We start from the raw sequence: 15,977 nt of genomic DNA on the forward strand, positions 1-15,977 counted from the left end.
AGTTGTAAATGAGAACTTGTTCTCAACTGGCCTACCTGGTTAAATAAAGGTGGAATATATATATATTTTTTAAGTCTTAGCTTTATTGACAACACTCAAATGGATACGGTCATTAACGCGGTTCTTCAATAATTACACATAATTCTTAATACTGTAGCTGTTTAGTTACAGTCAAATGTTTAACTATCATCAGCTGATCCAGGAAATCATTTTCTGAATTCCAGTCACATGACAAACATCACGACATGCAACAACAACCAAAGTGCTTCTTCATTCATTACTCTGGTAAAGACAGTTATGCTGTGCTCCACGTTGGATCCAACATCCCTAACAAATTGATGTTTATAATGTTATTGTTTGCTTGATTTACTGGTAGGGTCTCGTTAGTCTGTTTGCACACAGAGATCCTTAGCTCATCATTTGTGGAGAACTGTTCCTTGATATATAGATATACAACACACACACTCCAGTATGTCTGTAGTTATTGTGGTTCAGTGAAGTTATGGGTCCTACAGTAGGTCTATGTTGTTTTTAGGTGAAGTTATGGGTCCTACAGTAGGTCTATGTTATTGTTAGGTGAAGTTATGGGCCAATTTGGTAAACACTTAACGTTCAAACCCTCAGTTTCAGACTGATGGCAAAGCTAGCTAAAGAGCATTTTACTAGTTGAAGTATTTTATAACTATAAAGCAGTTGATTTTCGACAATAACACAAACATTTTAAGCAGGTGATTCAAGCGAGCCTTACAATTATAATCCAATAGTAGTGTGAAATGCACTCATATTCAACCTGGAAATGGAGGCTATTATTGCTGTCAGCCTATGAGAACTCCCCTGAGTTTTCCCCCACGGTGGTGAATTAGTGAATAGACACAGAGCTTAATGTGAGTTTCCTTCAGTAGCACTCCTGATCTTGTGCTGTAATGTTCAGAATACATTGTGAACAATGAAAATTTCCTTACCACAAACACAGAAAGGCCGAAGGTCATCTGGCACACTGCTTAGGTTTTTACTATCTTAAGACAATTGTAAAATAATTTAACAGACGTCAATTGTTGTACAACTTAATGGGTATACTCTGGGCATCACCTTTTACCTCAAATTAACAGTGGATTTTTGCTGTGGGACTTTAACCGTGTGTCTGACCTTGTTGTTCACACAGGAGAGAGATGTGACCATCGTGGATCGTCTGGGGAGCCTCAACAACCTCATGATGCTGACGAGGCAGAGAAGAGTCTCTCCAGATCAGAACTCCTCAAGAAACACCAGCAGAGACCCACAGGAAAGAAATCTCATTGCTGCTCTGACTGTGGTAAAATATTCAATTCTTCATTAAAACTTAAAATACATCAAAGATTACACACAAGAGACAAACCATATGGCTGTGCTCAATGTGGGAAGAGTTTTGCAAAATCTAGCCATCTGACTGAACACCAGAGAACACACACAGGAGAGAAACGGTATAGCTGTGATCAATGTGGGAAGAGTTTTTCTTCATCTAGCTATCGTATTAGACACCAGAGAACACACACAGGAGAGAAACCTTATTGCTGTGATCAATGTGGGAAGAGTTTTACTACATCCGGCTCTCTGACTCTACACCAGAGAACACAAACAGGAGAGAAACCGTATAGCTGTGATCAATGTGGGAAGAGTTTTACTACATCCGGCTCTCTGACTCTACACCAGAGAACACACACAGGAGAGAAATTGTATAGCTGTGATCAATGTGGGAAGAGTTTTACTAGATCTGACCATTTGACTTTACACCAGAGAATACACACAGGAGAGAAATCTTATAGCTGTGATCAATGTGGGAAGAGTTTTACTAGATCTGACCATCTGACTTTACACCAGAGAATACACACAGGAGAGATATTTTATAGCTGTGATCAATGTGGGAAGAGTTTCACTAGATCTGACCATCTGACTATACACCAGCGGATACACACAGGAGAGAAACCTTATACCTGTGGTCAATGTGGGAAGAGTTTTACTACATCTGGCTATCTGACTATACACCAGAGAACACACACAGGAGAGAAACCTCATAGCTGTGATCAATGTGATAAGAGATACTCTGATAAAAGGTGTCTGATCAAACATCAGAAAATACATACATGAAGGAGTTGTTTCATGATATCAATGAAATAATGTCACAATGTAGAATGTTTTAACATTGTAGTAGGAGTATTTTAATGATGTCACAATGTAGAATGTTTTAACATTGTAGAAGGAGTATTTTAATGTCACAATGTAGAATGTTTTAACATTGTAGAAGGAGTATTTTAATGTCACAATGTAGAATGTTTTAACATTGTAGTAGGAATATTTTAATAATGTCACAATGTAGAAGCCTAAATGTTTGCCCCCTGTTCTATTGATTTCAACATGATATGGATATTAGCCTCGGGGGGAAAATCCAGGCTCTGAATTGAAAGAGTACTATTTATGAGATTTAACAAAAAGTGACAACCAAAAAAAAGAGTTGTGTTCCTAGCTGTTTACCACGTTAGTGACCCACTTGAATTAAAATGTAGCTAGCTGTTTTCTACAAATTGTCCTCTAACCAGTGATGTACACATTATTCCCAGATTCCGTGTGGTTTTTGAGCTGTTAGTTTTAACAGGACGTGCAACCTCATCTCCCTCCTCTCGGCACAATTGATTTCAACATGATATCGATGAGTGATGACAAATAAGTGTTGTGTTCGTTTGTTTAGCGACCCCTACATTTAAATGCATCACTCCCAAATGTAGCTGACTGTCTTCTGCAGGTTGTCCTCTAACCAGTGAGGTAAAATATATCTCCCATTTCCATGTGTTTTTTTTAGTTGTGTTAGTTTCAACAGCACCTACAACCTGATGTCCCCCCTAATCAATATCAGTGATTTATTGCTAGTTGTTAAAACAGCATTTCTGGTGCTTGTGCAGTTTATAAGGTGCTTGTTTAAGTAATATGATTATTGTGGCAGATGTTTGTGTATATAGCACATTTTACGTTTAGGTTTTCAATTTATCACAAACTGTTTCTGCATTTGGACTATTGATTTGGACATGTTTAAACTGTGACATTGGGGATATCCCACCTAGCAAAATGTTGTTGAAAATAAGACTATGACCGACGTACAATATAAGTTTGGTTTTAGTTGGAAAGAAAACATTTAATTTCAATGTACTTGCAGCTTATACACATGGACGCTGTATAATAAATCGGTCTATAATCAATTTTATTAACAATCCTAATAAATTGAGTCATATTTTATATTTATATTTGTTGTCCTAAAGGTGTTACAGACTTTGGTTTTTCCATTTATGTTTTGAGGTTGGACTTTAGCACGTATAGCTCGTTAGCACGTATAGCTCGTTAGCACGTATAGCTCGTTAGCACGTATAGCTCGTTAGCACGTAGGACGCACTGATTGGTGTCACCTCGTTAGTCAGTATGTGTTACACCTGTGCTGGCTTGTCCATCTCCTTAGTGGGAAGGTGTTTCACCTGAGCTGGTCCAGGTTCTATTTAAGAGTGTCTGGCCCAGTGCTCCAGTTGTCTTGATAGATGTGGAGTGTCAACACCTTTAGTTGTGTCAACTTTTTTGGTTTGCATCCTGTCTTTAAGTTTATTGTGGGTTTTTCTTTTGTTTGCCTCTTCTTGGGCAGATTTAGTGGGTCTCATGGTGGGTGTCTTTTAGGTCCCAGTTGTTGTTACTAGTCAACTTTCAGTGGACACTGAGAGCAAAACTGCAACATTGTTATAATGCTTTTATTGGATCAAATGGTGGTTTTATGCAACAGAATAGAGGGTTCTTAGAACTATAGTGTCTGTGTTCTACTGAGGATGGGCCTCTGGGAGAAAACATTGACAGGAGATTTACAATGTCTTTTGGGTGATTAAAACCTAAAGAGACCACATTCCAGAGCATGAGTTAATGTTTCTGTTCTATATGGTACCAGGGAGAGATGACCCTTGGGCCAGACCCTGGTCTCTACACAAAGAGGACTGTTTTTACATCAGATACTGTCTGCTGTGAATTATAAGTATCTTTCATACCAGTCTTAACCTTGTGACCCGTTCTATACATCTGTTGTTGGTCATGTAGGTTGAAAGGGGTGTATCTTGGCTGTAAAAGACCTTTGTACTTTTGTCTCGTGTCTCTCAACAAATCATCTGGGGGTGATTTGTCGACCAGCCATCATTATCGTAGAGCACTCAATTGATTCACTTTATATGTGCGTTGTCTTGACCTGCTCCGTTATTAATAAGTGAATAAAGATTTAGTTGAAGAATATCTCTGACTTGTGTGGTAAGTTTGTCTCAGTTGATATGAAAGAAATTAACCACATTTGGGGATGTTAATCTTCACTTGGTGACGCTCCTGATGACCTGGGTAAATGGTGCACGAGGGATCACCCATACATGGGATCTCAGGGCGACCACACTTTGGGAACGGAGCAGATGGTCCCACCTTTGATCTGAGAGGCAGCGAGTCGAGTGGATACCAAATCTCAAACCTAGTTTAAAAAAAAAGAGGTGAGCGAAACACGCAAAGTGTAGTTTTTAGAAAAGCCTCGTAGTGTGTATTCCTGTGTGAGGGGGGCACCTTGGAGGTGTAAACAGGGCCCAGTCAGGAGGCTCTGAGTGTGTATTCCTGTATTTTCCCAGTATGACCACTTTAGGGTAAGTTTCCCTAAGGACGCTTATTGGATTTTCTCCGTCCGGGTACTACATTTGAAATAAAACTGCCCTTAAGGCCTGGGGGGGGGGGTTCTTCCCAGTATGGGAGGAGTTGTTAGATTTATTGAATAAACATTTTGTCCATAAAGTTAGTGAACCAAGGTGACTGACTAGCTGTTGATGTTGAAGAAGCGTCCCGTCCACTAGATTATACGTCACAATGGCAAAATCACCTGAAAGACGCACATCGCCATCTGCTGACTGGAGTTGGTATCGCAGTAGAGAAAATACTTTCAGACAAAAAGCTAAAAAGCGACTGCCCCTAAAAACCATCGACTCCCTTTGAAAACGGACGATGTGGCATCAAACATTTATTATAGTGTAAAAATGTACTACAAAGTGTAGCTAAATAGAATAACTTTGGTCATACCCACTCAGCATATGACGTCCAAGGACGTTGAATTATGGGCGATATCAGGTCTGATTGTTGTGGCCGCTATTTCGCCCCAAAATAGTCATCCCAAAATGGGCTGTGTATAACTATGTAAATGTCTCTCGGACAAGGTGACTTTTATCAATATACACTCTAAAAAGTAAAGGTTCCTGGAATATCCTTTAGGGGTTCTTCAAATTGAAACTGTGGGGGAACCCCTAAAAGTTATTCAAAGAACCTTTTGTGGGAACCCCTATAAGTTCATTGAAGAACCCCTTATCATGGTTCCTCAAAGAACCTTTTGGGGTTCATTTTTTTAACTCCCTGTCCACCCTCCCTCCATTATAAAAACATATTTTAATAATAATAACAACAATATTGATTCTCACGAGTCACCATCCCGGATCCGGGAGCACCCCCCACAGTAAAAAAGCTGACTAGCATAGCCTAGCATAGCGTCACAAGTAAATACTAGCATCTAAATATCATTAAATCACAAGTCCAAGACACCAGATGAAAGATACAGATCTTGTGAATCCAGCCATCATTTCTGATTTTTAAAATGTTTTACAGGGAAGACACAATATGTAAATCTATTAGCTAACCACGTTAGCAAAAGACACCACTTTTTTTTTTTCACCATTTTTTTCCTGCATGGGCAGCTATCACAATTTCGACCAAATAAAGATATATATAGCCACTAACCAAGAAAAAACTTCATAAGATGACAGTCTGATAACATATTTATTGTATAGCATATGTTTTTTTTGAAAAATGTGCATATTTCAGGTATAAATATAAATCACAGTTCTACATTGCAGCTGCAATCTGAAATAGCGTTGGAAGTAGCCGGAATAATTACAGAGACCTACGTCAATTACCAAAATACTCATCCTAAAACATTTCTGAAAAATACACAGCATACAGCAAATGAAAGACCAACATCTTGTGAATCCAGCCAATATTTCAGATTTTTCAAGTGTTTTACAGCGAAAACGCATTATATTAGCTTACCACCATAGCCAGAAACACAAGCAATTTACCAGCAGCACAGGTTAGCGATCGTAACAATACAGCTAAAGATATATAATTTTGGACTAACCTTGATATACTTCATCAGATGACAGTCCTGTAACATCATATTACACAATGCATATAGGTTTTGTTCGAAAATGTGCATATTTAGCAGGACAAATCGTTGTTATTCAATGTGATCAGTGGCAACAGGTCATGCATTCTGGCCGGCGCCATCTTGGAAAGGCACCTAAGTTTACGATTATTTATCGATTAGATTGACTAAAAAAATACAGGTTGGACAGCAAATGAAAGATGCATTAGTTATTAATGCAACCGCTGAGTTAGATTTTTAAAATTAACGTTACTAGACATACAGTGTGCGTTACAGCCAGACTAGTGCCGCAATAATGGCGGACAAATGCGTTTACATTTTTTCCACATAAATACGGAATAACATCATAAATAGCTCTTACTTTTGGACGAGCTTCCATCAGAATCTTGGGCAAGGTGTCCTTTGTCCAAAAGAATCGTTGCTTGGTTGTAAAATGTCGTCTTCAACTTCGGAATTAGCAGCTAACAATAGCTATGTGGCCACAACATGCCCAAATCCTCAAAACGCAATACTAAGGAAATTCCGAAAATAGCAATATACTCGCATAAACTGATATAACTCGGTTTAAAATAACTTCGTTATGATGTTTCTAACACCTATATCGAATTAAATTACAGACGGATATATCTTAGGTCAATAACGAGAGCTTTTGAGCATGCCATTCTGATGTCCTCTCTAAGGCCGATAACTGAGCGTTCCAAAATTTTATCCTGAGGTCTTGCTTCACGTCATGACGAACGACAAAAAGAGAGGTCCCTTCGTTCCTTGGAGCTTTATAAGCTCTGAGATCTACGTAGACACTCCATTCCAATTCTCATTGGTTACTGACATCCAGGGGAAGGCGGGTGCAGTTCATGTCGACCCATAGGACACATACAGAGTTTTAAACTGATCTCAGAACAGAGCATCGTTTTCAGACCTTCGCAGTTCCTGTCATGATTTTCGCTGCAGAACGAGTTCTGTTTCACCCACAGACATAATTCAAACGGTTTTAGAAACTAGAGATTGTTTTCTATCCAATAGTAATAATAATATGCATATTGTACGAGCAAGAATTGAGTACGAGGCAGTTTAATTTGGGAACGCAAAATGTCGAAGTTGAAACAGCACCCCCTGTAGTGACAAAAGGTTTAACTCCCTGTCCACCCTCCCTGCATTATAAAAACATATTTTAATAACAATATTGACTTAAATAATTAATTGTTTATTTAGTGGCATCACAATTGTGAATTAATATTTGCAAAACAATTTACCAAACTAAACACATTACAAAATTGCAACATTTCTGCAGACATGTCAGACCATAATAAATAATACATTTACTTTGTAGAGTGCTTTTCATGACATTTAAAATATATAAAATAATGATGTACAATAAAAACAACAGACATTAAAAATGAATCATAGGTAAACTAACAATATTGTAGACTTGATGCTAAATACAGATTTTTCAGCTTTAGTGTGTATATCATATCCACTTAGTTATGTTAGGAAGTTTGCCATCTTTATGACCGGCCCTGGTAACTTCACCCCAACTTCTCTTATCCCCAGAACACAGTAACTTAACAACATAAGTGTTTTTCTGACATTTTGGGGAAATTTAAGGGAAAATAAAAAAAATACAGCCGTAGCAGAGCCCCAAGTCCCATGGGGACGTCCACGAGGGCGTGGATGTTCTCCCCCATCAAAGGCCAGCGGGATTTCACTCTCATGGTGAAATGGATTTCCGCCGATGTGCAGTAAAGGAGTGAAGAGCGGTGAAATCTGTGTAAAAAAAAAGTAAGAAAAGATTAATACACATACAATTAACAAAGAACATAACAAATGTTCAGCTGTAGTTTTATATCAGCATGCACACCTATGTTTATGAAGAAACAGATGATTGGTGCATAGGCATACCTTGTCACGGACCTAAAGGCCACTCGGGTCCTCATTGAAGAGGTAGGGCAAGAGCAGAATCGCTGCTGTGGTCTCCAGTCCTAGTAAAGTAAAGCAATTATCTTACTTCACTTGATCATTTTATTACAAAATACATTAGAGAAAGGGAAGGAATAAGAGCAAATCCCTCTTCTGTATTGTCCTTCAGGGACTGTCAAAATAGCAGGATGATGTCCTCACCCCTTCCTCGCCTCTCCACCTCTGATAGTCCTTGAATTATATTTTTGTCTATATCCATTCCATGGACTTGATTCATTTCTGAGAAGATCTGAAAAGATAATTTGCACACATTTGTATGCTAATAGATTTCAGTTTGTATTGACTGCTATGTAGGTTAAATGTACACTTCAAATGCAGCTGTCCTACAACATATCTGTACCTTCTTCTTGATCCCAATTGCATTGTGTCCATGTTCTGTCCTATAAGAATTTCAAAGGAAGAGAAAATGTGTCAAAGAATAGTCTTACATATACAGTGGGGAGAACAAGTATTTGATACACTGCCGATTTTGCAGGTTTTCCTACTTACAAAGCATGTAGAGGTCTGTAATTTTTATCATAGGTACACTTCAACTGTGAGAGACGGAATCTAAAACAAAAATCCAGAAAATCACATTGTATGATTTTTAAATAATTAATTTGCATTTTATTGCATGACATAAGTATTTGATCACCTACCAACCAGTAAGAATTCCGGCTCTCACAGACCTGTTAGTTTTTCTTTAAGAAGCCCTCCTGTTCTCCACTCATTACCTGTATTAACTGCACCTGTTTGAACTCGTTACCTGTATAAAAGACACCTGTCCACACACTCAATCAAACAGACTCCAACCTCTCCACAATGGCCAAGACCAGAGAGCTGTGTAAGGACATCAGGGATAAAATTGTAGACCTGCACAAGGCTGGGATGGGCTACAGGACAATAGGCAAGCAGCTTGGGGAGAAGGCAACAACTGTTGGCGCAATTATTAGAAAATGGAAGAAGTTGAAGATGACGGTCAATCACCCTCGGTCTGGGGCTCCATGCAAGATCTCACCTCGTGGGGCATCAATGATCATGAGGAAGGTGAGGGATCAGCCCAGAACTACCCGGCAGGACCTGGTCAATGACCTGAAGAGAGCTGGGACCACAGTCTCAAAGAAAACCATTAGTAACACACTACGCCGTCATGGATTAAAATACTGCAGTGTACACAAGGTCCCCCTGCTCAAGCCAGCGCATGTCCAGGCCCGTCTGAAGTTTGCCAATGACCATCTGGATGATCCAGAGGAGGAATGGGAGAAGGTCATGTGGTCTGATGAGACAAAAATAGAGCTTTTTGGTCTAAACTCCACTCGCCGTGTTTGGAAGAAGAAGAAGGATGAGTACAACCCCAAGAACACCATCCCAACCGTGAAGCATGGAGGTGGAAACATCATTCTTTGGGGATGCTTTTCTGCAAAGGGGACAGGACGACTGCACCGTATTGAGGGGAGGATGGATGGGGCCATGTATCGCGAGATCTTGGCCAACAACCTCCTTCCCTCAGTAAGAGCATTGAAGATGGGTCGTGGCTGGGTCTTCCAGCATGACAATGACACGAAGCACACAGCCATGGCAACCAAGGAGTGGCTCCGTAAGAAGCATCTCAAGGTCCTGGAGTGGCCTAGCCAGTCTCCAGACCTGAACCCAATAGAAAATCTTTGGAGGGAGCTGAAAGTCCGTATTGCCCAGCGACAGCCCCGAAACCTGAAGGATCTGGAGAAGATCTGTAGGGAGGAGTGGGCCAAAATCCCTGCTGCAGTGTGTGCAAACCTAGTCAAGAACTACAGGAAACGTATGATCTCTGTAATTGCAAACAAAGGTTTCTGTACCAAATATTAAGTTCTGCTTTTCTGATGTATCAAATACTTATGTCATGCAATAAAATGCAAATGAATTACTTAAAAATCATACAATGTGATTTTCTGGATTTTTGTTTTAGATTCCGTCTCTCACAGTTGAAGTGTACCTATGATAAAAATTACAGACCTCTACATGCTTTGTAAGTAGGAAAACCTGCAAAATCGGCAGTGTATCAAATACTTGTTCTCCCCACTGTATATATATATATATATATATATAGATATATATATATATTCAATAAATATTGAAAGATAAATGGCATCGACATACAATTGAATGCAAAATATAAGAACATATTGGAGAAAGCACTAGCCAATACAGTACTGCCATACAGTAACAGTACTGCCATACAGGCCTAATATCACATTTCAAGATATCTTTGTACACAAATTGTTCAATATTTTATCAGGCTGACTTGAAAGATTATACGCAACATTTTGCTGCGTGGCAATACTGTGTTTGGATTCTGAAGGGCCTTTATACAAAAGAGGTAGTCTAGACACTGTATTAATACCATTATGCATTTGAATCCCATCTACAGCTACCATCTAAGATATTAATTTCCCTCCACAAGGGGGCGGACATGTAACGTTTCCAAAATGGGATAGTATTGTCCATGTAACGTTTCCAAAATGGGATAGTATTGTCCATGTAACGTTTCCAAAATGGGATAGTATTGTACATATAACGTTTCCAAAATGGGACAGTATTGTCCATGTGACGTTTCCAAAATGGGATAGTATTGTCCATGTAACGTTTCCAAAATGGGATAGTATTGTCCATGTAACGTTTCCAAAATGGGATAGTATTGTCCATGTAACGTTTCCAAAATGGGATAGTATTGTCCATGTAACGTTTCCAAAATGGGATAGTATTGTCCATGTAACGTTTCCAAAATGGGATAGTATTGTCCATGTAACGTTTCCAAAATGGGATAGTATTGTACATGTAACGTTATGCCCCCTTGTGAGTTAATCGTATTGCATGCTGTAGCAGGCTATATAAAGAGGAAGACCTCCATTGACGATTCAGTTTGTTGTAACATCTCGTCTGGACAGGTCACCGTCCTTAGTTAGTTAGTTAACGTTAGCTAGTTCATTATCACAAAAGTGAGAACTGCTCTAGATTGGAAACTTACGTTAATGAGTGTAAAGCCATGTTGACTTTATGGAAACGATATACAATAAATGGGAAAGAATATAGTTGAGGAAATAATCCAAACCTAGTTCTGCCTAGTTAGGACATAACGTTAGCTAGCTAGATAACGGTACTGTACTGTAGCTCATACAACGCCGACGGTCAAACCCGGCTTTCTAATATTTACGGTAATTAGCTATAGTAACGTTATGGAAGATATTCACAGAAAACCATCATTGTCTTCGTTATTCATTATTAGTATGTTATATTATTATTATAAATTATTTCGAGACATATTCAGAGCCAAACATCAACCAAAACGTAACCTTTTTAACTGTTGTCACATCCAAACTTGTCACCATCGTTTTCAGTTGTAATTGCGAAGTTCCCGGAAGAAGTCCAGCAACAACGGAGGTTCCTCGATGAACCCACCTTCTAACAAGTTCTTTGAAGAACCTTTTGGGGCTGTTTTTCATTGACCAAGAACCCCACGGTTCTTTGGGGATCTGAGAACAACTCCAGTTGAACCCTTCATTTTTAGAGTTGTAGTCGGCTCTATTTACTCTCAGATTCAAAACATGATGATTAGCATCAACTAACAAGTCAGCTGCTGCTGCTCCAATACAGTATGAGGTGAGACGGTGAACTGATGTTGAACCGGGTAGTCAGCTGCTGCTGCTCCAATACAGTATGAGGTGAGACGGTGAACTGATGTTGAACCGGGCAGTCAGCTGCTGCTGCTCCAATACAGTATGAGGTGAGACGGTGAACTGATGTTGAACCGGGCAGTCAGCTGCTGCTGCTCCAATACAGTATGAGGTGAGACGGTGAACTGATGTTGAACTGGGCAGTCAGCTGCTGCTGCTCCAATACAGTATGAGGTGAGACGGTGAACTGGGCAGTCAGCTGCTGCTCCTCCAATACAGTATGAGGTGAGACGGTGAACTGACGTTGAACCGGGCAGTCAGCTGCTGCTGCTCCAATACAGTATGAGGTGAGACGGTGAACTGATGTTGAACCGGGCAGTCAGTCATTCATTCTGTACTATGAATCTATCAAATCAAATTGAGTTTTATCTTACAGTGAAATGCTGACTTACAAGCCCCTAACCAACAATACCGTTTAAAAAAAGTTAAAATAAGAATAAGAAATAAAAGGAACCAGTAATTAAAGAGCAGAAGTTAAATAACAATATCTAAACTATATACAGGGGTTACCGGTACAGAGTCAATATGGAGACTATATACAGGGGGTACAGAGGCAATGTGCGGGGGTGTAACAGTATTACTTTAAGTCCGTCCCCTCGCCCCGACCCGGGCGCGAACCAGGGACCCTCTGCACACATTGCAGAGCAAGGGGAACCACTACTTCAAGTCTCAGAGCAAGTGACGTCACCGACTGAAACGCTGCACCACCGCTACCTAGCTAGCCATTTCACATCGGTTACAGGGGCACCGGTTAGTCGAGGTAATTGAGGTAATATGTACATGTAGGTAGAGTTATTAAAGTGACTATGCATAGATAATAACAGACAGTGGAGGGGGGGGCTTCCTCTGACACCGCCTGGGATAGAGGTCCTGGATGGCAGGAAGCTTGGCCCCAGTGATGTACTGGGATAGAGGTCCTGGATGGCAGGAAGCTTGGCCCCAGTGATGTACTGGGATAGAGGTCCTGGATGGCAGGAAGCTTGGCCCCAGTGATGTACTGGGCTCTACGCACTACCCTCTGTAGTGCCTGGGATAGAGGTCCTGGATGGCAGGAAGCTTGGCCCCAGTGATGTACTGGGCTCTACGCACTACCCTCTGTAGTGCCTGGGATAGAGGTCCTGGAGAAAGCTTGGCCCCTGGTGATGTACTGGGATAGAGGTCCTGGATGGCAGGAAGCTTGGCCCCAGTGATGTACTGGGATAGAGGTCCTGGATGGCAGAAAGCTTGGCCCCAGTGATGTACTGGGCTGTACGCACTACCCTCTGTAGTGCCTGGGATAGAGGTCCTGGATGGCAGGAAGCTTGGCCTCAGTGATGTACTGGGCTGTTCGCACTACCCTCTGTAGTGCCTTGCGGTCGGAGGCAGAGCAGTTGCCATACCAGGCAGGGATTTAACCAGTCAGGATGCTCTCGATGGTGCAGCTGTAGAACCTTTTGAGGATCTGAGGACCCATGCCAAATCTTTTCAGTCTCCTGAGGGGGAATAGGTTTTGTCGTGCCCTCTTCAGGCCTGTCTTGGTGTGTTTGGACCATGTTAGTTTGTTGGTGATGTGGACACCAAGGAACTTGAAGCTCTCAACCTGCTCCGCTACAGCCCCGTCGATGAGAATGGGGGCGTGCTCTGTCTTCCTTTTCCTGTAGTCCACAATCATCTCCTTTGTCTTGATCACATTGAGGGAGAGGTTGTTTTAGTTTGTGTGGAGGTGCTGACTAATGGCGAATAAAAAAAAAAAAAGTTGCACACTCCATGTATAAACTCCCAGCAATTTAATGGGTATTTACCAACGTTTCGGCATCACTGTGCCTTCCTCAGGGTGATGTCATGAATACTTGAACCAGGTTATGTAGACAAACAGTGCAATTAGTGTAACCAATGACAGTAGTGAGGGGTGTGTCATAATGATGAAGTTAATGAAAATTAATCTGTGAAACTGTTAAAAATTTGTATATGGCATATTAAATATATTATTCTATTGTTATCATATAGAAACATCATGGAATATTGTACATCATATTAAATATATTACTCTATTGTTATCATATAGAAACATCATGGAATATTGTACATCATATTAGCATCAACATACATTATTGTTTAATTCAATTTCACATAATAAGGATATTTCATATTTTCAAGTTCAGAAGTCAGAACCCATCACCTGCTATGTAAAAGAGACAGAAGAATGCACAATGGTCAATGCTATCCGGGTTCCTTGGGACATCCCTACCCTAAACCCTAACCGTAACCCTTTTAAATGTCAACTTCAATATGCTAGGGACGTCCCAAGGATGTATCTCTACCTGAAAATACATGATCTAAGTGATTGATAGTTGGTATTCATATTTCCCCTCAGGCACACACATTTGTTCTTTGTTATTACCCGAGCCACTGCCTGTTCAGCCCGCTATCATCCAGAAGGCGAGATCAGTACAGGTGCATCAAAGCTGGAACAGAGAGACAGAAGCTGTTTTTCAATCTCAAGGCCACCAGATTGTTGGCCACTTTAAGGAATGGAACACTAGTCACTTTAATAATGTTTATATATCTGGCATTACTCATCTCATTTGTACAGTTGAAGTCAGAAGTTTACATACATCTTAGCCAAATACATTCAAACTCAGTCTTTCACAATTCTTGACATTTAATCATAGTAAAAATTCCCTGTCTTAAGTCAGTTAGGATCAACACTTTATTTTAAGAATGTGAAGAGTCAGAATAATAGTAGAGAGAATGATTCATTTCAGCTTTTATTTCTTTCATCACATTTCCAGTGGGTCAGAAGTTTACATACACTCAATTAGTATTTGGTAGCATTGCCTTTAAATTGTTTAACTTGGGTCACATGTTTCGGGTAGCCTTTCACAAGCTTCCCATAATAAGTTGGGTGAACTTTGGCCCATTCCTCCTGACAGAACTGGTTTAACTGAGTCAGGTTTGTAGGCCTCCTTGCTCGCACACGCTTTTTCAGTTCTGCCCACAAATGTTCTATAGGATTGAGGTCAGGGCTTTGTGATGGCCACTCCAATACCTTGACTTTGTTGTCCTTAAGCCATTTTGCCACAACTTTGGAAGCATGCTTGGGGTCATTGTCCATTTGGAAGACCCATTTGCAACCAAGCTTTAACTTCCTGACTGATGTCTTGAGATGTTGCATCAATATAGCCACATAATTTTCCTTCCTCGTGATGCCATCTTTTTTGTGAAGTGCACCAGTCCCTCCTGCAGCAAAGCACCCCCACAACATGATGCTGCCACCCCCGTGCTTCACGGTTGGGATAGTGTTCTTCAGCTTGCAAGCCTCCCCCTTTTTCCTCTAAACATAACGGTGGTCATTATGGCCAAACAGTTCTATTTTTGTTTCATTAGACCAGAGAACATTTCTCCAAAAAGTACGATCTTTGTCCCCATGTGCAGTTGCAAACCATAGTCTGGCTTTTTTTATGGCGGTTTTGGAGCAGTGGCTTCTTCCTTGCTGAGCTGCCTTTCAGGTTATGTCAATATAGGACTCGTTTTACTGTGGATACAAATACTTTTGTACCTGTTTCCTCTAGCATCTTCACAAGGTCCTTTGCTGTTGTTCTGGGATTGATTTGCACTTTTCGCACCAAAGTACGTTGTCTCTAGGAGACAGAACATGTCTTCTTCCTGAGCTGTATGACAGCTGCATGGTCCCATGGTGTTTATACTTGCGTTTGTACTATTGTTTGTACAGATGAACCTAGTACATTCAGGTGTTTGGAAATTGCTCTCAATGATGAACCAGACTTGTGGAGGTCTACATTTTATTTTCTGAGGTCTTGGCTTATTTATTTAGATTTTCCCATGATGTCAAGCAAAGAGACACTGCGTTTTAAGGTATTCTTGAAATACATCCACAGGTACACCTCCAATTGACGTCAACTAGCCTATCAGAAGCTTCTAAAGCCATGACATAATTTTCTGGAATTTTCCAAGCTGTTTAAAAGGCACAGTCAACTTAGTTTATGTAAACTTCTGACCCACTGGAATTGTGATACAGTGAATTATAAGTTAAATAATCTTACTGTAAACAATTGTTGGAAAAATTACATGTGTCA

The 15,977-nt window shown here is 40.4% G+C and overlaps 2 protein-coding genes across 2 annotated transcripts in view; both read left to right on the plus strand.

Moving 5' to 3' along the window:
• The window catches only part of LOC139548457 (zinc finger protein ZFP2-like), a 75,391-nt gene that overhangs the window by 17,629 nt on the left and 41,785 nt on the right, over nucleotides 1-15,977 (plus strand). The window lies entirely within an intron of this gene.
• LOC139552471 (zinc finger protein 180-like) lies at nucleotides 1,078-2,891 on the plus strand (the record flags this gene model as incomplete). Its single annotated transcript, XM_071364242.1, has 1 exon — nucleotides 1,078-2,891. A coding segment is annotated over one exon (1,047 nt), but the record flags the coding sequence as incomplete, so codon positions are not given.

Source organism: Salvelinus alpinus, chromosome 2 (assembly GCF_045679555.1).
Source record: "Salvelinus alpinus chromosome 2, SLU_Salpinus.1, whole genome shotgun sequence".
Lineage (NCBI taxonomy): Eukaryota > Metazoa > Chordata > Actinopteri > Salmoniformes > Salmonidae > Salvelinus > Salvelinus alpinus.